Here is a 27,616-nt window from a genome sequence, read left to right on the forward strand (position 1 = left end):
AAAATGAAGGACCAACAATGCGCGCCATAGAATAGAAGCATCAGGTTTCCAACCTTTTTCAAGCGCGTGCAGTGACTATTCTTTTTTGATGCATATAATACAAGGAAGCTTTAACTAAACCAATTAAAAGAAAGGATCATTAGTGATTTTACACATAGAAGAAGCTTCCAAATTCTATGGAGAAATTAACATAAACAAACAAACAACTAGTTTAAGTCTTTGATTCTTGAAGGTGCAACACTCCGTCCTTCTACATCCCCCATATCCGAACCAGACAAACTAGTGGTCGAGACTCGAGATTTAATGAATGATACATGACTCTTCTGTTGACATTTTTCTGACATTCGTCTCTTCCATTGACACACACCTTAGTTTCTTGAAAAGGAGCCTTGGAGTTTGATTAGACAGATGTAAAATCAGAGACGGCACAGTAAAACGGGCAAAAGCCAACCCAAGACGGGTGAATCGTTTGGATAGAAATATATGCTCCCATTACACCCTGCAAATGACCAATTCATTGGATGTAGTAGACAACATGGAAAGCACATTAATTGGGCACTTTAAAGTTGTCTTAATCTTTTTCAACGATAGGTTGGAAGTATTTTAAGAGACAAGTATCAAAAAAATATATATATTGTAAATGCTCACTAATGTGCTTATAATGATGTGCCTACCCCATCCGAATTCGTCATGAATCATTTCATTTGTCATCCTTATACAGGTGCTGATGAGTTGGAGTCGTCCAAGTATTCCAACTTCCAAGGTTAAAATAACACAACAAACCAACGGCGACCAGAATCTGGGAGCTTGACCAAAAATGGTTTCAATTGGCAAGCTAATGGTGATCCTCTCCTCTCCACATCTTTATCCATTTTTCTTTGTTTTACCTTCATCACACATTCGTGACAGATTACGCTAAATTCTCCCCGTAAAATATTGTACATCAAAATTAAATGTTACATTTAACTTATACCAGGGGTGTTCATTATACGGTTCAAATCACAAAACCGAATCAAATCAAATCAATTTTGCGGTTTAATTTGGTTTATAACTATGAACAGTTTGATTCGATTTGAAAATTTTCTGAATTACGATTTAGGGTATCGATTTGGTTTATTGAATTTTATAAACCAAACCAAACTAAACCATAAACCGTAAACCAAAATATATATATATATATATATATATATATAGGAGAGCTGTTTGGGCTTTCGAATTTGGTTAAACCCAAAAGAATCGTAAAATGATCTAAAGTCCTCAAACCATATTAAAAACCGCGCCAAACCTTAATAAAACGGTTTGGTTTGGTTTGATTTCCATACCAAAATGGTTTAATTCAGTTAGAATTTTCTCAAACCGTAATTTACCAATTTGGTCAGAGATTCTCCAAACCGCACCGAACCAGACCATGAATACCCCTAATTTAGACTCGATGAGAAAAAAAAAAGTAGATGAGGAGAGATGGCAGTGGTTCTGACTACAGAAGTAATTTTAAAGAATGGAGCAATAAAGAAAACCTGTTTTGACTGCCAATTTCTGGTTCCAGCAGTCACCATCCAGACCGGGTCTCCAACGGGTGGTAACCCAACCCATCCCCCCATACCCATAACCCCCGAACCTTGGTGGCAGGATTTGATCCCAAGTCTCTGCCATAACTAGCCAGAGATAGAGTCATTTACAGACTATAAGATTCTTGTATTGGATACCATATACCAATGTCATAATGGATACGAGAAACATCGTGTTATGGCCCAACTTACCCCTGTACCTGATGTGTCTTGTGTGGGTGTTCCAAAGCATTGCTGCCATGAAGCTTTCTGCAACTAGCACTGTCCATATACACTAATGGAATTGTGCTCCACCTAGAACCAGCTTTTCGAAATTTACAAAGCATCTATGGATTAAAAAGCATTACCATCGAACACTTTGCTTATGCTTTGTTCTATACATGGATAATCTTCTTTGTAAAGGTAATTTCTCATCTTTCCTCCCCAAGTTATCCAAATAGAAAACTACCTTCTTCAGTGTAATCATGGCATCTTCGCTCTCATATCCCAACTCTTTCTCCTGAATGCTCAATACCCTCTTCAGCAGCATCAATATCTTACTATCATCTGTCCCTATTCTGGTCTGAATAGATACTAAACAATCAAGGGCTTCCCCTGCCATGCAAATAGAGATAATATTATTGGAGATGAAGCACATTTACTTCTGTCAAGAAATTCAAATAAAGAGCTATAGCAACCACATTTAGGATAATTACATTATTAATATCAGTTAGAATTAGCTCAGAGGGATAAAGTATGACCTTTGTTGAACTATTTTTGAGTCACCAACACAATCAAGAAGATTTTATTAATGATGCATGACTGAAAATGGGGCAAAAGAAAATTACAGTGAACATCTGATATATGTCAAGTTACAATCTACTCTTGCATCTATTTTTGTCCTGGCCTATAGGTATCTGATACAATTAATGAGATATGTTAATTTATAACTAATTATTATAGAACAAATATTTATATCAGTATTTGTAGAACAAATACTTTACTATTTGCATATACTGCCAGAACAAAAAAATATACCTATATACAGTCTTGAGTTCTGTTTAAAGATTTGAGGTTTGACATCATATTCCCAATGGTGCTCGAGGTAGATGTAGAAACTTGAAACTCATAATATTATCTGTCAAAAGTTCAATTCTCCCTCTTCTTTTAATCTCTCATAGAAGTAAAAATGTCATTTCAGGAAAAATTATTATGACTTCCACTAATTAAAAAAAATTAAAAGAGAAGTCAAATCAGCTGATTCTTCAAATAGAGGGTGCAATACTAGGCCAAGAAACCAAATTACTAACAAGGCAAAATGTAGAAAAAAAACACTCACCAACTGGAAGAGACTCTTTTCCAAATGCCTCCTCACGTATGTGCACAGCTTCCAGAGCCAGATATTCTGCCTCTTCAAACTGTTTCATATGATAGAGTGTAATAGCAAGATGTAACATTGGGATGGTAATTGATGGATCTTCAGGTCCCATGCTCTTTGTTATTATTCGCAGACTTGTCCTCAATAAGCGCTCAGCCTCCACAAAATTCTTCGAGCGTGAATAAGAGGTTGCAAGATTTAGAAGATGGGTCACTGTACTCGGATGCTCATTCCCTTCATACTTCTCACTCACCAGCAAACACTCCTCCAATAGCTCTCGGCCTTCATTTTCCCTAAGGAAAAAGATATATAGATGATGAGAACATAAGGAGTGCAAATTAAAAAAGAATGAAGATGAAAATTATGCTTATGATAACTAGAACATATGGCCCCTGAGCCCTGATCAAGTTGAACTTGAATGGAGAGCAGGAGTTATATAGTAAATCCAATGTAATTGGGATAAGTTTCTATTATGTTCAATTAAAATGATTTTTGGATAATCCATTTAGCCAATTTCTCATGGTTATACATACAACAAGTAATTTTTTCCTTGTAATTGTACACAAGACATTGCATTTTCCTTCAACTATAAAAAGTGAATACAATACAAACGAGTACAAGGTCTCTGCCTCCAAGGGTTCGTCCTGCACATCTTGCTTCTTAATCTCATTCATTTGGTGACCCTCCTTGTATATATATGCTTCTTGAAATGCTTCTAGAAAACTCTCCCTGGGAGGTTTTATCTCCTATGCCACCTCTAAACAAATGAAAGAACCAACAAAACATATATAAAAACAAAAAAAAACAAAAACAAGAGAAAAACTCATTCTAAGAGGTTGTCCCAAATTTTTATTGCACCATGAAGTACCAAAAATGAGTGGGAGTGTCAGTTTCTAAACTTAAAATATTCAAAGTTTTGGACCACTGACATATGTGTGCATATCTCTATGCATACATGCATATAATGAGTTTTTTTTTTTTTTTGATCAATAACAATGAAATTTTATTAATGATTGAGAGAATCAGAATTACAAGGGAAGGAGCTAAAGAATCTTAACTCCCAACTACCCAAGGAACATCCTGACCATGCGGCAATTACAAAACAGCCCAAAATATAGTGTTTCTGTTTACCCCTTGCCTAGCTAGACCATCTGCCAATGCATTTGCACTTCTCTTTATCCATGTATATAAAAAAACGAAAACAAGAGAAAGCTCATGCTGAGAGGTTTTGTCCCAAGTTTTTATTGCACCATGAAGTACAAAAAATGAGTGGGAGTGTCAGTTTCCGAACTTAAATATTCAAAGCTTTGGACCACTGACATCTGTGTGCATATGTCTATGCATACATGCATATAATGAGTTTTTTTTTTTTTTTTGATCAATAACAATGAAATTTTATTAATGATTGAGAGAATCAGAATTACAAGGGAAGGAACTAAAGAATCTTAATTCCCAACTACCCAAGGAACATCCTGACGATGCAGCAATTACAGCAATTACAAAACAGCCCAAAATATAGTGTTTCTGTTTACCCCTTGCCTAGCTAGACCATCTACCAATGCATTTTCACTTCTCTTTATCCATGTACAATGAATTTCATGTCCTTGGTGAGCCACTTGAGCTTCCTCGTTTCATTGCTGTATTTCCAGAGCATTGAACCGTTCTCTTTTAGCCAATTCACCACAATTTCAGAATCACCTTCTATAATCAACTTTTTAATATTCATTTCCTTGACCCTTTGTATCCCTTCAATAGCTCCTAGAATCTCAGCCCTCAAGGAACCTCCCACCCCAATCGGACCAGAGTACATAGCTAACAAATTCCCTATTTCATCCCTTATCACTCCCCCTACTCCAGAAGGCCCCAGATTGCCTATGCTGCTACCATCAAAATTCAGTTTGGTAAACCCATGAAGTGGAGTCTAGCAAGAGTTTAAATTCATTCTACTTGAGCCTGAATCTGCAATCTCCTTCCAGATCCTTGTCATCTCATCAACTGAGAAAACTTTAAACAATTCCAATGTTCTCAACCAATGTATCATCTTAATGTGGATAATCTCCATGATTTTTTCCAATCTTCTCTCCTTATTTAAGAATATCCTTGTGTTCCTCTCCTCCCAAACAGTCCAACATACCGCAGCCCTACCACATTTCCACATGATCTTGGCTCTTTTGGTTGGCCAGTTAGGCATAGAGGTAAATAAGCTTAGTACATGATTTTTAGCCAATTCACCACATCTCCACATCTACCAAACAATCCAACATGCATATAATGAGTTTAATACATCCAGAGATATAGAAGTAACACAAGTTACCAAATTAAGTCATTATATAGGAGAGAGGGGTAGAAATGAGGAGAGATACATGACCCTCTCTAAAGGTCTTAATGCACATTTAAAATTACATCATTCCACAGGGGGAGGAAACAAATTGATGTGCACCAAGCCTTCTAGTCTTTTACATGAGTACTTAAGAGCATAACAATAAAAAGGAAGACCATTATATCACAAGTAAAAGTTTGCTACAGGAACATATATTAAGAGGAACAAATGATATATTACATGATTTTTCGGATTGTGGGTCAAATACAATTCATAATTTTGAATGTTGAATTGCATTTGTACTTTACGTGGATGCCCTTATAAAAAAGTTCTCGGCAGTAAGATCCAAACAAGCAATCAACTCGTAATATTATATGATTTGATTTCAAGAAATGATCCTATACTGAAATAAGAAAAAATGGTGCTGTATGTCTACAAATAAAACAAATGGAAAAAAGAAGAAATATGGCATTCATTAAAAGATCAAGAGCTTCTATTTTCTTACAGAACAATTTTCATGAGATATAACATGAAATCTTTACCTTCCTGCGACATGAAGTAATTCTGCCAAATCTATCCTCATCTTCTCCATAATGTCATCATCTAAAGCCATGTACTTTGAATCCCTAATAACCTTAAGACCATTTCTGTAAGAAGAGATGGCTTCATCCACATTTCCTGAATATGACATATAAAAGAAGATGGAACCATTTAGCATGTCGTGGAGGATCTTTTTCCTGTGAATAGTTATAGCATGGAAAATTTTTAGAAAGAAAAAAGAAAAAAACATTTGATGGCCCTGATATCTTTATAATGTAACAACTTTTTTTTTTTGGTATACAAGTTGAAAAATATTCACTAAACAGTTGACTTTATACATCAGCAGAACCCTAAACAGCTAATGAGCATTCTTTCTATGGTTCACCTTTACCATGAAATAATTATAATTTGTTAGGTAGGCAGAGTGCCGGTAGTTGGTTGTTAGGCAGCCAAGACAGACTTGAATTTTATTGTCTTTCTTCAATTTTTTTAATGAATATGTTGATTTTATATTTTCAAGTGAAGCTTATTGGAAAGGTATTCTTCATTCATTTGCTTCCTTCTCTCCCTTTATTAGACTGAAAGTAGGAAAAGGGAACACTGTTAAATTCTGGACAGACCTTTGGTGGGGAAATAATCCCTTCTGTGAAGCCTTCCCCTCACTTTTTAGGCTAGTGCGTGATAAGCAAGCTCTCATTTCTGCAACCTTGATAAGAGGTTCAGAAGGCCTTTCCTTTAATCTCAATTTTCGTAGAGAGCTAGAGACTCAGAATTATCTGAAATCACCTCTTTACATTCTTTACTCTCAGAAGTGTTCATCTTCACTCCTCTGAGGACAAGCTTATATGTCTTTAACCCCACATGGATCCTTCACTACCTCTTCCTTCTTTCAGCACTAACTACCAACCCACCCCCCTCTCCTTTTCCGGGCAAAAAAGGTTTGGCTCCTATTGTAATGTGTATGTAGAGGCCTGCGGCCTACTAAGGTTTTTTTTTATCTTTTCCTCAGTGTATTAGTTATGAGCTGCTGCCCTAAGTATAAATATTAACTTAAGCACCACCAGCTATACTTCTTGGGAATAGATCTCTCTTTTCTCTCTTCTCCCTCCTCTCTTCTATCTTCTCTCTTCTCCCTCCTCTCTTCTAGATCTGCCGAACTACATGGTATCAGAGCTCTGATCTGGGCGCAACTTTTTTAGACCTGGTTCTCTTTCCTTTTCTGGAAAAGCTATTCTGATTGAAAGACTCCATCGTGTGCTTCTTCTGGGTGCAACTTTCAGACTATTTATTTTATTTTCTTCTTCTCTCTTGATCGCTGTACCAAGAAGAAGGGTGTGGTGGCAGCCAAATGCATTAAAAAAATGATATCTGGATCTGTGGTGGCAACCGAATGCAGTATAAGGTTTTTTTGAGTTTGTGGTGGCAGCCGAATGCATTGAAAATTGTCCTTTCTGAGGTTTTTTATTATGTGCTGTGGGTCGTGGAAGGTACGTACTGTTACACTCATAAGTAAATTTTGACCACTGTGAATGTCACAGTTCTGAAGTCATAGACTAGCTGTATCCTTTTTTTGCAAACTGAAGTGTTTCAACTAAGAATCTTTGACCTACAGTACTGTCAAACCTGTGTTTTTGGAGCCTACTTATTGTTCAGGGAAAAAAAACCTTCTATATCAGATTGGTTTTTTAAAAAACAGCAGTAATATTTCTGTGGAAATGGCTACTGAGGATTCAACAACCGCTGGCATTACTTCACAGCAAGGAAACCTAATTGGGGGAATGGACAGCATGAATTTTTCTCTGTCTATTACCCCATTTGATGGCCTGAACTATCTAGAATGGTCCAAAGGCATCAAACTTTATGTTACAGCTAGGGGGAAGGCCAGTTATATAAGTGGAAAAATAAAAGAACCAAAGTCTGGTACTGCTGAACATGATCGATGGGATCAAGAGAACAGCATAGTTATGTCATGGCTGTTAGGCTCCATGTTACCTCATGTACAGAAAATTTTCATATGGGCTGACACAACTTGTGAAATTTGGGAACAAGCCAAGGACACCTATTCTGAACAGAGGCATTTTGCCAAGATTTATCAACTTCAAGCAGAATCATCTATGTGTAGACAAGGTGACCGTAGCATCTATATACTACTCAGCCCTTACATCTGTCTGGAAGGAACTAGACTATTATCAGACCATTGACTGGAGGAATGATGAAGATGCCCAGGACTATAAAAAACTTGTCTCCCAACAGTGGGTTTTTGCTTTCTTACATGGGCTGAACCCGGCTTATGAGGCTCTCTGGGTGCAGATTTTGGGAAGTAGGGGACTTCCTTCAGCTCAGGAAATGCATGCTCTAGTCCAATCTGAAGAGACCAGGAAAAATCTCATGAACGTTTCTGAGGGGATAACACGGGAATGAAAAAGGGGGAACCAAGGAAAAGTGAAGATAAGGACAAACTGTGGTGTACTCACTGCCAGAAGCCTAGACACACTCGAGAAACCTGTTGGGAATTAGTAGGTAAGCCCAAGTGGGCAACCAAAAATCAAGACACTTCAAAGAAGCCTCCTCAGAAGAAATTTAGTTCTGCAAATCTAGCCACTCAAGACTATCAGCAAAGTAATCAAACTACAGTGTTTTCTCAAGAGCATCCTAGTGGTTTTGATCCCAAGGAAGACATCATCAACTCTTTCAGAGATCATTTGGAATTGTATGGTAGGATACTCGGGCAGTTGGACAGGTCGGTTCCTACCCCTTCTACCTCATTTGCTTCTGCATCAGTTAAAAGTGCTTCTGCATTTCATGTGTGTACCTTTGCTCCCGAGTCACCTTGGGTCATTGACTCAAGGGCATCAAACCATATGACCAGTAAGTCTTTCAGACCTACACTCTTCTTTCTGGAAAGGATAAAGTGAGACTGGCTGATGGGTCTCTATCCACCATTGTTGGTCAGGGATCTATATCTCTTCCTGATGGCCTTGTCTTATCCCATACCCTTCATGTTCCCAAACTTCCTATCAATTTGTTATCTATAAGTACTATTACTCAGTCTTTAAACTGTTGTGTAACCTTTTTTTCCTCATTCTTGTGTTTTCCGGGATTTAACCTCAGGGAGGACGATTGGTAAAGGACATATGGTTGATGGTCTCTACATCTTGGAGAATAAAGTTGGCCCTGTAGCATCAGCATCTGTGAGTCTTATGAGTCAGCCTACAAATAGTCTTATGACATAATCACCTTGGGCATTTGTCCTTTGAGTCCTTGAAAGTTATGTTTCCTAAATTGTTCAAGTCAGTGTCTCTTACTAGTTTGCATTGTGAAACATGCCAGTTGAGTAAGCATTGTAGAACAACTTTTCCATCAAATAATAAAAGATCTACTTTGCCTTTCCATATTGTCTTTTCTAATGTTTGGGGCCCTGTTAACATATCTATGAGGGTGGGTACAAGTACTTTATCAACTTTATTGATGACTATTCAAGATACACGTGGCTATATCCTATGCACTCGAGAAAAGAGGTACCCAAGATTGTGCAAGATTTCTATCGCATGGTTTTCACTCAATTTAATGTTGAAGTCCAAATTTTCCAATCGGATAATGCAAAGGAGTATTTCCATCATGACTTAGCTGAGTTTTTCTCTTCACATGGATCTCTTCACAAAAGCTCATGTGCCAAAACACCACAACAGAATCGAGTAGCCGAAAGGAAGAACCGCCATCTCCTCGAAGTTGCCTGTGGTATGATGCTTCACATGCATGTTCCAAAACGGTTTTGGGTTGAGACTGCGATGGCTGCAGCTTATGTTATTAATCATATGCCATCACGCCTCCTGCAATACAAGGCCCCACATCAACTTCTCTTCTCTCAATCCCCTTTATTTTCCATTCCTCTACGTGCATTTGGGTGTAAATGCTTTATTCATGATCTATCTCCCAACCGGGGTAAAATGGACCCCAAATCTGTTCCGTGTGTTTTCTTGGGTTATCCCTCTTCCCAGAAGGACTACAAATGCTTCAATCCAGTCACCTCTAAGTACTTTGTCTCTATGGATATATCCTTTTTTGAGTCAGAACCCTTCTTTCAAGCCTCTCCTTAGGGGGAGAATAATGTGAAGGAGGAGAGGCAAGCTCCGGCTCCTCAAATCCCTCTTCCCCCTATTCCTGACTCCTCTCCATTCCGTGTCTTCTTAAGACGCCATAAGGGGCTGCTGAATTCGAAGGCTATGGAGCAACTTGAGACTATACATCCAACACCTTCTAACTCCTTGAAGGAAAATCCAGGTACCCTTGTTCCCTTTGATATGACTGAACCTATTGCTATTGATGATCCTACTAATGATCTTGATGCCCCAATTGCTCATAAAAAGGGGTTCGATCATGTACTACTAAGCATCCTATTGCTCATTTTTTATCCTATGAAAACATTGCTCCCGCATTTCATGCCTTTTGACTGCCATTGATTCCGTCTCTATTCCCAAAAGTGTTGCAAAAGCCTTATCTATACCTGAATGGACAGAGGCAATGAAGGAAGAAATTAGTGCTCTTCACAAAAACAATACCTGGGAGTTGGTGAATCTTCCCAAAGGCAAGGAGCCAGTGGGATGCAAGTGGGTATTCACAGTAAAGCATAGAGCAAATGGGTTGGTTGAAAGGTATAAAGCCAAGCTAGTTGCAAAAGGGCATACTCAGGTGTATGGGGTTAACTATGCAGAGACTTTTTCCCTAGTTGCTAAAATGAACACTATCTGGATCATACTATCCTTGGTTGTTAACTTTGATTGGGAGCTCCACCAACTGGACATCAAAAATGTTTTCTTAAATGGGGATATGGCAGAAGAAGTTTACATGATTCAGCCTCCTAGGTTTGTAGCACAAGGGTGTGAAGGGAAAGTTTGCAAACTAAAAAAATCTTTATATGGTTTGAAACAATCCCCAAGGGCCTGGTTTAGTAGATTTCACTTGGCTTTACAGCAAATTGGGTTCAAGTAGTGCCAATCTGGCCATACTCTATTTGTCAAGAGAAACCAGAAGAATGTTGTGGTATTAGTTGTCTATGTTGATGACATTGTGATTACAAAGAATTGGGACTCTGAGATTAAAAAGGTCAAAGAATCCCTTGCTATGCAGTTTGAGGTGAAAGATCTGGAACAACTATGTTATTTCCTTGGTATTGAGATTGCCCGCTCAAAAAGGGGCATCTACATTTCCCGAAGTATGTCCTAGATCTTTTGCAGGACACAGGAAAGTTAGGAGAAAAACCTGTAGACTCTCCTATTGAAGAAAACCATCAGCTTGGTAATTGTACCGGAGAACCAGTGATAGATATTAGGAAATTTCAGAGGTTGGTAGAAAGACTCCTTTACCTATCAATGACTCGACCGAATATAGCTTATGTTGTTGGTGTCCTCAATCAATTTATAAATGCACCAACATCCTCCCATCTAGAGGCAGTTGAGAGGGTACTCAAGTATCTAAAGAAGTATCCAGGAACTGGGTTACTTTTCAAGAAACATGATCATATGAAAGTGGAAGTCTACACAAATGCAAATTAGGTTGGAGCAGTTGATGATAGGAAATCAACCAGTGGATATTGTACTTTTGTTGGTAGAAACTTGGTCACTTGGAGAAGCAAAAAGCAAAGTGTGGTGGCCAGATCTAGTGTTGAGGCCGAGTATAAGGCCATGGCACATGAAGTTGCTGAAGTACTATGGGTGAAGAACTTGATTGGAGAGTTAGGTCTCTCAGGTTATGGCACAATGTCTCTCTATTGTGACAACAAGGCAGCCATTAATATTGCAGCCAATCCAGTTCTTCATGACAGGACCAAGCACATTGAAGTCGACAAGCATTTCATAAGGGAGAAACTTGAAAAGGGGGAAGTTTGTACTCCTTACATTAGTTCCAAGGAACAACCAACTAATGTCCTTACAAAGGGTCTTCTCTATTTGTGACATAATGAACTGTGTGACAAGTTAGGCATGATTGACATATATGCTCCAACTTGAGGGGGAGTGTTGTAATGTGTATGTAGAAGCCTGTGGCCTACTAAGGGCTTTTTTTGTCTTTTCCTCAGTGTATTATTTATGAGTTGTCGCCCTAAGTATAAATATTAACTTAGGCACCGCCAGCTATACTTCTTGGGAGTAAATCTCTCTTTTCTCTCTTCTCTCCTCTCTTTTCTCCTCTCTTCTCCCTCCTCTTCTAGATCTGCCGAACTACAGCTCCCCCAAAAGTCCCCTCTAGAGTTTCCTTCATGGTTTGGGAGACATCTTGCTCAAAGCTGAATACTTGCGACAACCTCCAAAAGAAGTTTCAGGACATTGCTATATTTCTCCTTCTATTTGTCTGATGTGTTATAATGATAAGGAATCTATTGGGCACCTTCTTATTAACTGTACTGTGGCCAGAAGTCTTTGGCAGTTCTTTCTCGGTTCCTTAGCTAGAGGCAAGCTCAGCTGGACTCCCCCTAATTCTGTTATGGAGTTTATCAACTCTTAGCAAGGGCTAAAGACGATTCCGGGCAAGAGAGGAAGCTGCTTCTGGAAAGCAATTGTTCATGCCGTCATGTGGAATATCTGGGAGGAAAGAAATAAGAGATTATTTTAGGAGAGCTACTCCTCCTAGGAGACTCTTCGAGAACGTATCCTGACTAACATTAGCAGCTGGGTGGTGAATAGTAAAGTTTTTGAGAGTATCAACCAGAATGAAATACAATGGAATTGGCCTGCCCTATTGTTAGTCTCCCCTTTTCACCCTCAGCCTTTCCTTAAAATCACCCCAAGACAAGATTATGAGCATACTCTGAACTTTGATAGCAGCTTTAGGAGATTTGCAGAGGACAGCTCAAATGCTGGAATAGGAGGTCTGATTCAAAGAGCAAATGGAGAACCGATTTGGGCCTATAGTGGCCCTTCCAAGGCTGCTAATGCTTCTGAAGCAGAGGCTAGGGCCCTCCTGGAAGGCCTCAGAATCACCAAATCACATCAGCTCTGTTTCATTGCAGTGGAAGGAGATTCGAGGAATGTTATAAATTGGGCTTCAGGGCAGACTCTGGACCTGTGGAAGCTATCCCATCTGCTGTTAGAAATCAAGGAGGTTGCCTCTTGTTTATACTGCAGCTTTAGATGGATTCCTCGAGAATTAAATCAAGTGGCTGATAGTCTAGCTAAATCTGAGCTGGGAAGGGATTTTTTGTATAGTGCTCATACATTGCCAATTTAGTGGGCTTTGTCTTTTGTTTTTGTTTTTCCCCTCCCATTTTTTGATATCAACGAAATCAGTTATCTTCTCTCAAAAAAAAAAAGTGAAGCTTATACATTTTTTTTATAAAGATTATAGAAATTTAATAGCAAAAGATGGTTGCTGCATGCTATGGAATCTAAGTAATTACCCTAGGATTCATGTTTTTTTATTCAAAAAAAAAAAACCATCACCTAGATGAGTAGGTGACAATTAATAGTGAAAGATGGGTTTTATTCAAAAAAAAAAAAAAAAACCATCACTTAGCCTCACCTTGACACCTTGAAAATTATGCCTCCAGGGTCCACTGCCTTACTTTGACAAAAACCAAATCACCCAGGCCCAGTGAGTGCTTGCCTGGGTCTGGGTGATTTGGTTCTGATGTGTTCACATGGTCATAATACTTTTTTTTTTATAAGTAAACAAGTATTTACTAAATATCAAGAGAAAAAGCATTACAAGTATCCCATAGAGAGGCCTGAGGTGTTACCTCTCACACAAACTTAATAAAAGAAAGTAGCAAAAACAATTACAGCTGAGCCCAATACAAACTGCCCCTATTGACCCCTTGTTTAGCTAACCCATCTGCCATGACATTAATTGTTCTCCTAACCCAAGAGATTTTCAAGTTCATGTTTCTAGTTATCCATGTAAACTTTCTCATTTCATCCATAAAATACCAAATAATAGACTCTTGATCCTTCAACCACCCTATCACCAGTTTTGAGTCCCCTTCAATCTCCAAATTTGTTAGGCCCATCTCACTTGCAATCTGTAGCCCTCTCACAGCAGCAAACAATTCTGCCCTAATGGAATCCCCACTCCCACAGGACCGGAAAATGGTGCAACGATAATCCCTTCTTTATTTCTCAGCACTCCCATGACTGAAGGACCCGGGTTATCTTGATTGTTCTCATCAAAATTTAATTTTATGAAGTCTGCAATTGGGGTTCTCCACAAGTCTTTTCTTTTTCTTTTTTGAAAGAACTTATGGCCACTGACCCCCAATTTCTACAAATATCACCAAAAGACCAAGACGAGAAAAAACCAGTGGTCCTTAGTCAATGTATCACCCTTACCAGTATGCAATCTCTCACCACTTCTATGCATCTCTCCTTTACAAAGGGTGCACCAGTTTGGAGATAAGCATAAGAAGGGTCTTCTTTTTTGTAGCATGTCCATAGTGTTGATCTTCCCGTAGTCAACAAAAAGGCTCCAATTTTTGTAGGGATAGGCTGACACAACACTTCCTTCACGGGGAAAGGTTGAGGAGGAGAAGACAAACAAAGAGACTTGAAAAGAGAGGCAGAAGAAAAAAGACCTTCAGGGTGAGGAACCAAGATACATCTTGTAGAGAACACTGATGTGGACCCCACTGCTGTGGTCCCCACTGTGTTCGTATGGCAGCACAGCATATATTTTTTTTGTTAGTTATGTCAGTGTTAGTTGGTAGTTATTTCAGTTTGTTGTTACAGCTTGTTATTCCAGCTTTATTATTAGTTTATTTGCCATGTAAGCAATAAGGGCAATTCAGCCCTTTTACAATTAGTCAACATATAAATATTAAGAGTGGGTCGGCAGATCTGAATAATTCGACCCTCTCTCTCTTTTCTAAAAAAACCCTTCGTGTGTTTCTGCTTCTCCCTCTCTTCTTCTTTTCTTCTTCTGAAATCCTTTTCTTTTACTTTCAAATTCAAGACTGATTGTAGTCTTGATCGACTACTTGGTATCAGAGCAAGGATTAGGGTTTCTCATGTGAGTCTGATCCAGCCAACCACATGAGAGTTGCCTAGGGCTGGAAGACTAAGAAGGAGGATCGGCTGATTCTTGGAGGCTATTGGTAGTGTGCGGCTACTACTAAGAAGATTGTAGAAGGCTGGGAGAGTTCCAGTAGTCAGGAAGAATTAAAAAGGGCTTCGGATCCCCAAGATTAGGGTTCTGCATCAGACAGAAGGTGGCGGCCAGAGATCTTCTTTCATAAAGTAAGTTTTTTCTGCTTGAGAATAACCTTGAAAGAACCATCTTGGTCTATTCTGAGAGGTGTGGCTGGAAAACCTTTTTTTTTCTCTTCAGGGTTTTGAGAGAAAACCCTAAAATTCAGAACTGTCGTTGGTTTCAGATCAGATCTGAACTGGGTTCATACAGAATTCTGTTTTTCCCTTGTTTGTGGAAGACCTAGGCCAGCTGTTATCAGTTGTTTAGGTGTTGTTTTCTATTACAGCAGCTTCAAAAGTTTTTATTGCTAATTCTTAACCAAGAATGAAGTTCAAGAATCAGGGGGAAGGTGCTTTTGGGACTAGCAATTCTAGTAATATGTCTGAGAATGCATTTCAGATTACAACTGTGAGGTTTGATGGATCCAACTACTTAAAATGGGCCCAATCGGCCATGATGGCTATTGGGGGTAGAGGAAAACTTAGCTACCTATTGGGAGATTGTGAAAGAACCATCTAAGGAGGACTAAATGTATACCAAATGGGTTCAGGAGAACTATTTGGTTATGACATGGCTGTGCAACTCTATGCAGCCACATATCAGCCGAAACTATTTGTGGGCAAAAACAGCCAAGGAAATTTGGGATGTCATGAAAGAGACCTACTCCCAACCCCTTAATGTTGCTAGGGCCTATGAATTGAAGTGTGAGGTTAATAACCTTAAACAAGGAGAGAAACCAGTCTCCGTTTACTTTTCTACTTTCAAATCTTTGTGGCATGAAATTGACCACCTAGAAACACTTGAGTGGGAAAGTCAGAAGGATGCACAGACTCATAGAAAGCAGGTTGAGACTAATAGGGCTTTTGAATTCCTAGCTGGTCTGAATTCTGATTATGATATTGTGAGACAGCAAATACTAACAAGGGACAGTGTGACCTTATCTCAAGCCTACTCATTGGTGCATAGTGAAGAGACTAGGATAAAGGTTATGATGTAGCATCAGCCCTTCCCACCAGCCTTGGCAGCAGTTAAACCTAAGTCTAGGGGTGATATAGAAAGGGATATGAAGAAGGAAGATAAGCGGGATCTAGTGTGTGAACTTTGCAAGAAACCTAAGCATACCAAAGACACATGTTGGAAGCTCCACCCTCATTTAGTCCCAGCAAAACTGAGGAACAAAAGGAGTAATGCCCATATGACCGATTATGCATCCTCATCGGGCACAAAAGGCATGCCTCTAGGCACCTTAGCTGATGTTCGGGCTGCCCTAACACAGTTGGAAAAGGAAGTTGGGAATTCAACTCAATCATCTCGGTCATCATCAGCTCCTTCCACATCAGCCTTTGCTCATTCAGGTACTCGGACCTTAGCTTACCATGCTTCAGCTCCAGGTAACACTGAATATTGTTGGGTAATAGACTCAGGTGCATCTGACCATATGACTAGCTTGCCATCACTGTTCACTACCTATCACTTATCTTCTGGTAGAGATAAAGTATCAATTGTTGATGGTTCCCTTGTTCCCATTTCTGGCAAGGGAGACATCAAGTTGTCTAATACCATTTCCTTATCTTCAGTTTTGCATGTTCCTAAGCTTATTACCAACTTACTTTCAGTCAATAGTATTACAAAACATCAGAATTGTTCAGTAACCTTCTTTCCTGACCGATGTATTTTTCAGGACTTGGAGACAAGGAAGGTGATTGAGACTGGCCGTGAAACGAATGGGATCTATCTGCTTGGAGAGAGTTCTCATTGGAAAGATCATGAAGATAGGAAGTCTTTTGTTTCTCAGTCTATTAGTCCGGTTATGCTTTGGCATAATCAGTTAGGTCATTTATCCTTTCGGTCTTTGAAGAGTTTGTTTCCTAATTTGTTTGAGTATGTTCAGATGTCAAATTTGAGATGTGAGAGTTGTGAGCTTGCAAAACATTGTAGAACATCTTATTCCTTGAGTAATAAAAGAAGTAGTAATTCTTTTGATGTTGTGCACACCGATGTTTGGGGCCCGTATCACATCCCTTCTATGGGGGGGGTATAGATATTTCTTGTTGTTTGTTGATGACTATAACCGTTTTTTGTGGGTTTACCTTATGCGTTCTCGAGATGAGGTTCCTACTTTGACCCAGACCTTTCATCAGATGATTTTAACCTAGTTTGGGGCCAAAATCAAAATTCTCAGATCCGATAATGTGAAAGAATACTTTACCAAGCCACTGGCCTCTTATCTACTTGATCATGGGATTATTCACCAGAGTACTTGTCCTTATACACCACAGCAAAATGGGGTTGCCAAGAGGAAGAATAGGCACATATTGAAGGTGGCTAGAAGCATTATGTTTACCTCCAATGTGCCTATCCGTTTCTGGGGCGATGCTATTCTTACAACAGTGTACCTCATTAATCGAGTTCCTTCACAGGTTATTGACATGAAGCCTCTGTTTACCCTTCTATACCCCGATGAAGAATTATTTACTATTCCCCTTAAAACCTTTGGTTGCACTTGCTTTGTTCAGATTCTTGGACCTCATCGTTCCAAATTTGATCCTAAAGCCTCCAAATGCATTTTTCTCGGTTATGCACAAACTCAAAAGGGTTATTGTTGCTATGAACCTACTTCCGGGAGGAGATTTGTCTCGATGGATGTTACTTTCTTTGAGGAGGTACCCTATTACCCTAGGGTTTCTCCTCAGGGGGAGAGTAGTGAGAATGGGGTTTGTGAGAGTGGGGTTAACTCATCTGAAGTTCCTTTACCCATTCCATTGAGTGACAAGGGATGTAATGGGGAAGGTTGTCAGAGGTGTCAGGATTTGAGAGTCTATCACAGGCGGTGGAGGCAGGTTGATTTCGGTCATCAGCAGTCCAGGCCAGCCCCAATTCCTTCTGCGGATCCAGATCCAAGTACTACAATCCCTTTATCAGATCCAAGTCCCACTGAGATACCTTCCACTATTGCTGAGATACCTTCCATTGTTGTTACTTTGCCTTCTTTGGATGACCTTGACCTCCCTATTGCAGTTCTGTATTCCTTCTGTGGATCCAGATCTAGGTACTACAGTCCCTTTATCAGATCCAGGTCCCACTGAGATACCTTCCACTGTTGTTACTTTGCCTTCTTTGGATGACCTTGACTTCCCTATTGCAGTTCGTAAAGGCAAACGATGTTGCACCACACCCACAGCTCACTGCATTTCCCAGTTTTTGTCCTATGATCGCCTGCCTCCCTTTTACAGGTCCTTTCTCGCATCCCTTACTAATACTCCTATTCCCAGAACAGTGCAGGAAACCTTGTCAGTTCTTGAGTGGAAAGATGCAATGAAGGTTGAAATGGATGCCCTTCTGAGGAATAATACTTGGGAGCTAGTTGACCAGCCTAAAGGAAAGAAACCGGTTGGATGTAGATAACTGTGAAACATAATGCTGATGGTTCCATTGAAAGGTATAAGGCCCGTTAGTTGCAAAGGGATTTACTCAGACTTATGATATAGACTACTTGGAGACTTTTGCTCTAGTAGCAAAGATGACCACTATTTGAGTTTTGTTATCCCTTGCAGCCAGTTATTCTTGGCCCTTGTTCCAAATGGATGTTAAAAATGCCTTCCTCAATGGAGACTTACAGGAAGAAGCCTACATGCAGTTACCTCCTGGATTTTATGATGCAGAGACAGGTAAGAAGGTTTGCCGGTTGAATAAAACCTTGTATGGACTAAAGCAGTCCCCTAGAGCTTGGTTTGAGAGATTCAGACAAGCCCTTGAAAAATTCGGTTATGTACAGGCCCAGTCAGACCATACATTGTTCATTAAAAGAGTAGACTCTTCCTTGACCTTGTTTGCTGTATATGTGGATGATATTGTGGTGATAGGGAATGATAACAGTGAGATTAAGTCTCTTAAACAACTTCTTCATCAAGAGTTTGAAGTGAAAGATCTGGGAGAGCTACGGTACTTCTTGGGTATTGAGGTTGCTAGATCTAAACACGGGATCTTTATTTCTCAAAGGAAGTATGTTCTAGATCTATTAGCAGAAACTGGAAAGTTGGGTGTTAAGCCTGCAGATACACACCCATTGAACAGAATCACAAGATCAGTGTAGAGGGTGGAGAGCCTCTTGAAGAGAAAGTAATGTTCCAACGGTTGGTTGGAAAACTCATCTATCTTTGTCTCACACGACCGGACATTAGTTATGCAGTCAGCATTGTCAGTCAATACATGCACTCTCCTAGAACTACTCACCTCCTCGCAATTGAGAGGATATTAGCATACTTGAAGAGATGTCCAGGTAGAGGTATATTATTCAAGAATAATGATCACATGAAGATAGAGGTCTATACAGATGCTGATTGAGTTGGGAGTGCTGATGACAGAAGGTCTACCTCTGGATATTGTGCCTTTGTAGGAGGTAACCTTGTCTCCTGGAGGAGTAAGAAACAAAGTGTTGTTTCTCGTTCTAGTGCTGAAGTTGAATATAGATCTATGGCTAATGGTGTGGCTGAAATCATTATTTGAAGAGTTGGGTATTGATTATGAGAAGCCCTTAATGTTGTATTGTGATAATCAAGCTGCTATTAATATAGCTCATAATCCGGTACAGCATGACAGAACTAAGCATATCGAAGTCGATCGACATTTTGTCAGAGAAAGGGTTGCATCTCAAGAAGTATGTCTCCCGTATATCACCTCCAGCATGCAGCTCACAGATCTTCTCACCAAGGTTGTTCCAAGGAAGAAATTAGAGGCAGACCTATGCAAGTTGGGAATGACAAATATCTATTCCCAACTTGAGGGGGAGTGTAGAGAACACTGATGTGGACCCCACTACTGTGGTCCCCACTGTATTCGTATGGCAGCACAGCATATATATATATATATATATATATATATATATATATATATATATATATATATATATATATATATATATTTGTTAGTTATGTCAGTGTTAGTTGGTAGTTATTTCAGTTTGTTGTTACAGCTTGTTATTTCAGCTTTATTATTAGTTTATTTGCCATGTAAGCAATAAGGGCAATTCAGCCCTTTTACAATTAGTCAACATATAAATATTAAGAGTGGGTTGGCAGATCTGAATAATTCGACCCTCTCTCTCTTTTCTAAAAAAACCCTTCGTGTTTTTCTACTTCTCCCTCTCTTCTTCTTCTTTTCTTCTTCTGAAATCCTTTTCTTTTACTTTCAAATTCAAGACTGATTGTAGTCTTGATCGACCACTCATCTATCCGGTTTGGTAGGGTCCAAGCAAACAGAGTCAAGAAGTTGCAAAAGCCCATTCAACTCTACCATTTCAGCATCCCTTAACTCTTCAGAAACCAAAATCCCAATTATGATTCAATAGAAGGGTTGGAGGAACAATAAAATCCGAGACACACTTGTTTTTGTACAAGGAAACTAAGTAAAGGGAAGGGAACAAATCCTTAAGAGTTGCAGAAACACATAAATAGCTTTCCACATGGTCATAATACTTTTGCAACGCTCTACTTAAAACACAAACATGCTATTAATAAAGTGAAAAGTCAAATTATCCAATGAGTGCATCCTATTATTGTTACCCCAAATGACACTAACATATGAAAAAATAGAGATTGCCTCTAGGGTCTACTACCCTAATATGACAATTTAGAAATATTAGGGTAGCCTAATATGTTGAATGATGAACTAACACGACCACAACGCTTTCATGCAACCCTCCGATGAAACACAACCATGCTATTAATTCAATGAAAAACCAAGTCACTAAATGAGTACATGCTTGGGTGATTTGGTTTCGATGAATTCACATGATCACAACACTTTTTTGCAACTCTATGAAAGGACACAAACATGCTAACAATCAAATGAAAAATCAACTCGCCTAATAAGTGCATGCCTTTTTCATACCCCAAATGATATAAAAATAACCCATTAACGTATGAAAAAAATAAAAACTACCTCTAAGGTCTATTACCTTACTATGACGATCAAGAAATGCCAAGGCAGCCTAACATGTCTATCTTCCTGCCATTGTGCCTGAGTTTAGAGATCAGATTTGTTCTGGCTCTTGCATTTGCTAGTTTGTTCAATCAAGATGTAAACTGTCCTGAACCCTCAAAGACATACTAATTTTCTTCTTTTTGTCCAACCAACAGACTTGATATTTTGTCAATCAACACATTGATTTTTTTTTATGAATTCAACACATATTAATTTTCTTCTTCATTTCTTTTTTCCTTCTTTTCCTAGGACAAAAACAGAGGCTCAACCCCTTTATTTTCTGAAATTTCTTTTCTTTCTTCCATTTTCTTTCATGAATATTAAGATTTTCTATGTTTAAAATAAAGTTTATACATTTTTAAGAAGATTATAGATAATTAATAGTGAAAGATGGTTGCCGCTTGTTGGAACCTAGGGAATAACACTAGGATTCATGGTTTTTATTCAAAACATCCCATTGCCTAGGCTACTAGGTGACAAGGCACTTCCCTATCACCTAGCCTTGCCTCGGTGCCTTGAAAACTACGACACTAATATTTCTTTTAATTGGGACTTTCTTTTTGTAAGGAAATAGAAATTGAATGTATTTGGGCTTTCTAAAAAGGGTTATTTGGTTGTATCATCTCATTGTACAGGGTTTATCTTTTGTATTTTTTGGTATATAAATAAAATAGTTTACCTTCGAGTTTCAAAAATATCTACCTGCAAAAAATGTTCCTTTATAGTACAAAGTAATATTTGATATGAGAGATATCTTAAATAATCTATGATATAGAAAGAAAATGCCACATAGAAACATCATCAGGAATCTGTGGAGCATCAGAATCCGATGCATGCCCAAAATGGAGAGGTCATCCATTTAGTAGAGCTCATGCAACAATGGTTAATAATAACATAATAACAGCAGAACAAACGCATCAACTTTCACATTACGAGAAAGTACCATTTATAGGAGAGAAACTACAAGCATGAAAAACAAGAACCTAAAAGAACTACCTTTTGCACACAGGGCATGGGCTAGGGAACACATAGCCATTCCTACTCTTCCATCATGTTCTCCATAAATCTTCATATATATGCTTGAAATTCTGAAAAGAGAAAAGGAAGATGAAGATACTAAATACCAGTAAAATTGTCAAGACAATATCAATAATCATGTAGGACAAAATAACCTCTTAAAATAAATTTCAGCATCTGAAGCCCTTCCTTCCTTGATTAGGAGATTGCCGAGATTAAATAAAGGTAGCACAACATCTTCACTGTCAGCACCTCTGCTTGTTTCTAATATATTCAATGCCCGCTTATAGATCTCTACTGCTTTTGTAGCCCTCCCAATTGCACCAAACACTTTTCCTATCCCCAGAAGTGGTATAACAAGAAAAGGACTATCTTTTCCTGCAATAAAAGATAATTTTATCCTATCACACATTTTCCACTTTCAACGAACTCCTAAACATTACAAAAATTTCTGAACAAAGATGCACCGGCACAATAGAAGCTAAAGCAAAGGGGAACCATCTAAACTATTAAAAGAAAGAAAAACCTTTTGACTAACATAGTCCTCTGAAGGACAAAAATGGCCCTAATATAAGCATAGATATCTGAATAGAGCAAAGGGCAGTCCAGTGCACAAGGCTCAACTAATGTGGGGTCTGAGGAGGGAAGGTAGCACAACATCTTCACTGTCAGCACCTCTGCTTGTTTCCAATATATTCAATGCCCGCTTATAGATCTCTACTGCTTTTGTAGCCCTCCCAATTGCACCAAACACTTTTCCTATCCCCAGAAGTGGTATAACAAGAAAAGGACTATCTTTTCCTGCAATAAAAGATAATTTTATCCTATCACACATTTTCCACTTTCAACGAACTCCTAAACATTACAAAGATTTCTGAACAAAGATGCACCGGCACAATAGGAGCTAAAGCAAAGGGGAACCATCTAAACTATTAAAAGAAAGAAAAACCTTTTGCCTAACATAGTCCTCTGAAGGACAAAAATGGCCCTAATATAAGCATAGATATCTGAATAGAGCAAAGGGCAGTCCAGTGCACAAGGCTCAACTAATGCGGGGTCTGAGGAGAGGCAGATGTACGCAACCTTACCCCTGCACATACAAAGAGGCTGTTCCCAAGATTTGAACCCCGGTCACCCAGGTCACAATGGAGAAACCAACCATTGCGCCAAGGCCCACCCTCAGATATCTGAATAGAGCAGAAGAAATAATAAAGAAACACTCAGCCAACAAGGTTCTAAAAGGGAAAAAATACAATGGTGAGATACTCATTATATGATCAATCTTTTTTATTGCTGTAGTAAATAAAACTAATTCTTGCCTAAGCATATAATTATTATATACGCAAAAGCAAGAAGAAGGTAATATCAAGTGAGGATACAACAGAAGAAAAGATTTGGAAGTTGAGCATAAGATTTTGCTTCAACACAAATGATGATCCTGACACAGTTTCACAAACTAAATATAAAAATGGAAAACATTTAAGCATTGCATTTGCCTTGCAAAACTTTGGGGAAAAAGCAGGTAATAAGTAATAACAATTAACAAAGGGAAACAAATGCTATTAAGACTTAAAGAGTATTTACAGAAGGAAAGTTAAAACATGTAAACTAGAAAATCTATGATGTACCTTGCCTAAATAGAAGGTATTCATGATATTTTCCTATCATATCATAACTGCACACATGCCTAAATAGAAGGTAATGTGATAACCAATCTAGTAGATCAGAAAGGAAGGACCAATTGAATACCTTAATTAAGTCTCCATAAAGAAGATACAATCATGCAACTTGATAGGATAAATAAAAAAAGTAAAAGTAAACTTACCATATAAATTCTCTAGGATTTCTAGGCCCCTCCTATAGACAAGCATAGCATTATCAAACTTCCCCAAAGCTGTATACATAGATCCCATATGCATCAGCAGTGAATCTAGAAGTGGCTCACTATTCTTTACGCTGCAAACAATCTCATTCATCTGTTGTTCATAATAAAAAATTAAAATGGGCAATAAGAAAAGACAGACAGATTTTTATCACCACCACTAAAAGTATTATACTTGAAATCTTATTTTGATAAGCATAATAATTCATTACATGGTAAAGGTAATAATCTATTTTAAAGATAATACAGGAATACCCATAAAGAGAAGGAATGGTACATCATAGGAAAAAAAGAGAACTTAGAGTCTTCACACTTTTGGGAAGGCTAATAGGAAATAAGACGGCCACAAGCAAGAGAACTTAGGCAGGAACTTCCTGTTCAAAGCAAGGTTCTCAGTCTGAAACCTGTATCTTCTTTGGCTCTCTCACTGAGCCTCCTGAACTTCTCTTGCTTTGTCTACTAGGTTCAAATCTAATATCTTAACATTTACATCCTGCCAAACTCATTTTCTGGACATATTGTTTCTTGATTTCGCAACACGCTGCTCCATACAACATTGCTGGCCTTCTAAATGTTTTTGTCAAAATATTCCTCTTAGCACAAGTAATATTCTCCTATAACTTAAGACTTCGGATGCACCCCTCCACTTTGCCAATCCTGCTCTAATTCTATAAGCAACATCCTCCTCAATCTCTCCTTTGTTATCAATTATCAAACCAAAGTAAGCAAATAGGTCACATTTAGATACCTCTTGGTCTCCAATCCTAAGTGTTCCCTGATTTCCACTCTTATTATTAAAAACACATATGATCTATAGATATATGTATGCATGAACATACGTATACTTATATGTGCATAAACGAGTTCCATCTTATTGCACATCACTAGAATTAAAAACTAGCAAAAGAAGTTACCATATCTAACAAGGATTCAACAAGTACAAAGTCCCCAAGACCCATGTATCCCAATGCAATGATGTCAAGTATAGCAGCTTGTTCCATGTCTTTCACTCCTGCATCTATCTGTTCTTTTACTGCTTCATAATTTGCTTGAAGCAGAGTAATAGCATCATCTTTGTTTCCCAACTTAAGCATGGATTTAACTTCAGCAAAGAATTCCTGCAACTGCCTCTCAAAATCATTCATACCATCCATGGGTTTACTTGACCTATCCAGCAATGTCTTAGACCTGCAAACATTAAACACATCAAGAATTACCATTACAAGATACAATTGCAAATCAAAGTGTTTTCCACTAAATCTATTAATAAAATGTCACAAATAATCCTTGAAAGATTCCAACGTCAAAAAATTTTAAATGGTTACAAGTAGGGATGGCATGCAGCAACAATATTGAGCGTACGTGTGTGAAAAATCCTAGTCATGTCAATTTGAGTTCTTTTCTACACATCCTACCTTATCTATGCAAGGAAATAAGTTTGCTAAAGGTGCGAGCAGTCGTAGGTTGACTACGACGCTTATTTTGACAGTGAGGGTAATTCTTTGCTCTTAATTGTACTGTACCATGTCAGGTAGGGTCTTAAATTTGACAATATTAGCAATTAAGCACAAATATAAGCTACGGAGTAGAACTCATAATCACAAATACTTAATTGTATAAAAAAGTGTTCCCCACCTTTGGGAGTGATTTGGGGCCATAGCGGTAGAAGAAACATAATCTTCTCCGCGAGCTCTTTTAAATTCTGCTAAGCCATCTGTTTTGAAGCATCTTACGACACGAATATTGGAAATACTTCTACGAGGCACTGCATACAGATTGACATTCAAATTCTTATTTCGACGATGAACATAGAAATGCATCACAGCCTTCTGTCTATCATGGTTAGAGTGCAACAAAAGGTCCTTTCTGAAACACATTAAAGAGAATATCAATGAGCATAATATGCATCAAACGAAAAAAAAAAATGAATTCATGTACCTACAAGTCCGAAAGTAAACCTCATTTCCATTTGGTAACATGTAGGTAGACAACTCAATCGGAGATGATAAATTCATGCGCCCAAATTAAACGAATAAAGGAAGTAGTAAAAAAGAAAACAAAACGGAATCATTTCGAGGAGGCAAATCGGTTTCAGGAAAAAAAACAAAAAAGAAAAAGGAAAACCGAAAAGAATTTGAAATAATGATCACAGATAAGTGAAACAAGGGAGAAAGAGATTACACTTCAAGAAGTAGAGGTTGCAAGGGAAAGGAGGGAGATGGGAATATGGGTAGTACCCGTTGACACAAGCAGGTGAAGGGAGACGCAGAGAAATTGCCATCGCAGCTGTCCAGTCCAACCAGTTTGAGGAGTTTGTCAGACGCGGTTAGATAAGAATATTAATATGGTTAAATTTCTTAAATTACCCCTTATGATTTAGCTAATTGACCAAGTCTATTCTTACATTTGAACTCTTCTCTTACCGTTAACGTCGTTAATAAAAAGATAAAAAGACTATTTCACTCTTTATTTTTTAAAACTTTCAAAATAAAACAAAAAAAAAAAGGAAAAGGAACACTGAACTCGATGATTTCAGCAGTTGCACAATAATCCAAAATGCAAAAATAAATGAGGGAAGGGGTGCGAACCAGCGGTACCCCTCTTCGACCAGTGTTCCGTAGATCAGTGCGGAGGTTCTCAAAGAGATTTTTCTAGTCAACAACAATTCTGACATGTACTATACCTATACAACAATAATAACAACAATTTGTTCCTCATCGAAGGCTCATGCTGAATAACCCAACGACACCTACTTCTCCACCGATGGTGAATGTCAACGAACACGAGCAGGCAGGTTTCAAGAGATAATATGGAAGCTTTCTGGGTTTTCTTGTGCTTCGGTCTTCAACTTTGTAGCAGTAGATGAAGAAATTCATCCCCAAATCGTGCTTCAACTTATTCTATCTTGAATCGTTGAATCTCCGATGTTCATGTTTTCAGACAAGCTTCTATGTTGGGCCTGAGTTGAAGACAGAGGTTCGCTTCTCAGGTTTAGATCCTCCATTAGCGATCCAAAGCAAAGTTTGGTGAGGTGGGTTGAGTTCAATGTAGCAACTGGACCGGAATCGCCTGCGAAAACCGAACTAGGAGAGTCGTTTCCATCGATCTAAGATCATTCAATCTCTCTAGATTGATTGATCCCGGTTTGTGCCAATTAGAGCTTTGTCCTCCAACATCCTCTCCTCTCCTCTCTGCTCTATGAAACCCACCGAGGGTTCCCGTTGTCTCAATCTTTTCTAAATGAAAGGAAAGCATAGGAAGAAATCAGAATTGAGATAGGCCTCTGTCTCTCTCCTTCACTGCCTTAAACGAAGAAAGGATTTTAATGCTTTGTTGAAAACTTTGTTGCTGACACAAAACCTAACCTTTTGATCCTTGCTTTCCTGCCTCCCTTCCCATTTCTGGTCTTCGGCAACATGGGAAGCCAATATATCTAGAGACCAGTCAGAGGTTAACCAAGACGGTGTTCTCTCCGTTTGTGCTTGTTTTAATAGAAGTGGTTGTTGGCCTTTTGTATTTCTGTGGTGGTGGTCAAACTAGGGTGGTTTGGCTCTGTTTTTATCTGGATATTAGGCTAGATGTTATTACAAGGGAGTTCGGAGATGGAAAATGGGGAAGAGGAGAGAGAGATCGGGGAAGAGACCTGGCCGGAGGTGGAGAGGGTCGATGTTGGACCGCTGCCGCTGTGCATAGAGTTGAAAGAGACGATGAATAGTGTTTTTTCCATTCTCTCCAAAATGAATTTGGGGGAAGGTAGGGGTAATATTGGGTTTTAA

The 27,616-nt window shown here is 38.6% G+C and overlaps 1 protein-coding gene across 12 annotated transcripts; it reads right to left on the reverse strand.

Annotated features, from left to right (window-relative positions):
• Positions 1-1,422: 1,422 nt before the first annotated feature.
• On the reverse strand, positions 1,423-27,574 carry LOC148881015 (Tetratricopeptide repeat (TPR)-like superfamily protein). Of its 12 annotated transcripts, XM_088963214.1 has the most exons (12): positions 26,429-26,529; positions 26,022-26,126; positions 25,476-25,706; positions 24,755-25,028; positions 23,784-23,934; positions 22,583-22,759; positions 22,114-22,336; positions 21,938-22,029; positions 5,788-5,923; positions 2,887-3,218; positions 2,586-2,685; positions 1,423-2,162 (listed from the first exon to the last, which is right to left on the reverse strand). In XM_088963214.1, exons 1-11 carry the CDS (start codon positions 26,512-26,514, stop codon positions 2,630-2,632), a joined length of 1,863 nt encoding a protein of 620 aa, XP_088819340.1. In that variant the 5' UTR covers positions 26,515-26,529; the 3' UTR covers positions 1,423-2,162; positions 2,586-2,629. The 12 variants fall into 12 exon arrangements, with proteins under 12 accessions (XP_088819340.1, XP_088819344.1, XP_088819335.1 ...); XM_088963218.1 differs by lacking the exon at positions 2,586-2,685 and having other exon boundaries at positions 25,476-25,605; positions 26,078-26,126; positions 26,429-27,573; XM_088963209.1 differs by lacking the exon at positions 2,586-2,685 and having other exon boundaries at positions 26,524-26,676.
• Positions 27,575-27,616: the final 42 nt, after the last annotated feature.

Source organism: Nelumbo lutea, chromosome 1 (genome assembly GCF_056320005.1).
Source record: "Nelumbo lutea isolate HS-2025 chromosome 1, American lotus-T2T, whole genome shotgun sequence".
In the NCBI taxonomy this organism is placed as follows: domain Eukaryota; kingdom Viridiplantae; phylum Streptophyta; class Magnoliopsida; order Proteales; family Nelumbonaceae; genus Nelumbo; species Nelumbo lutea.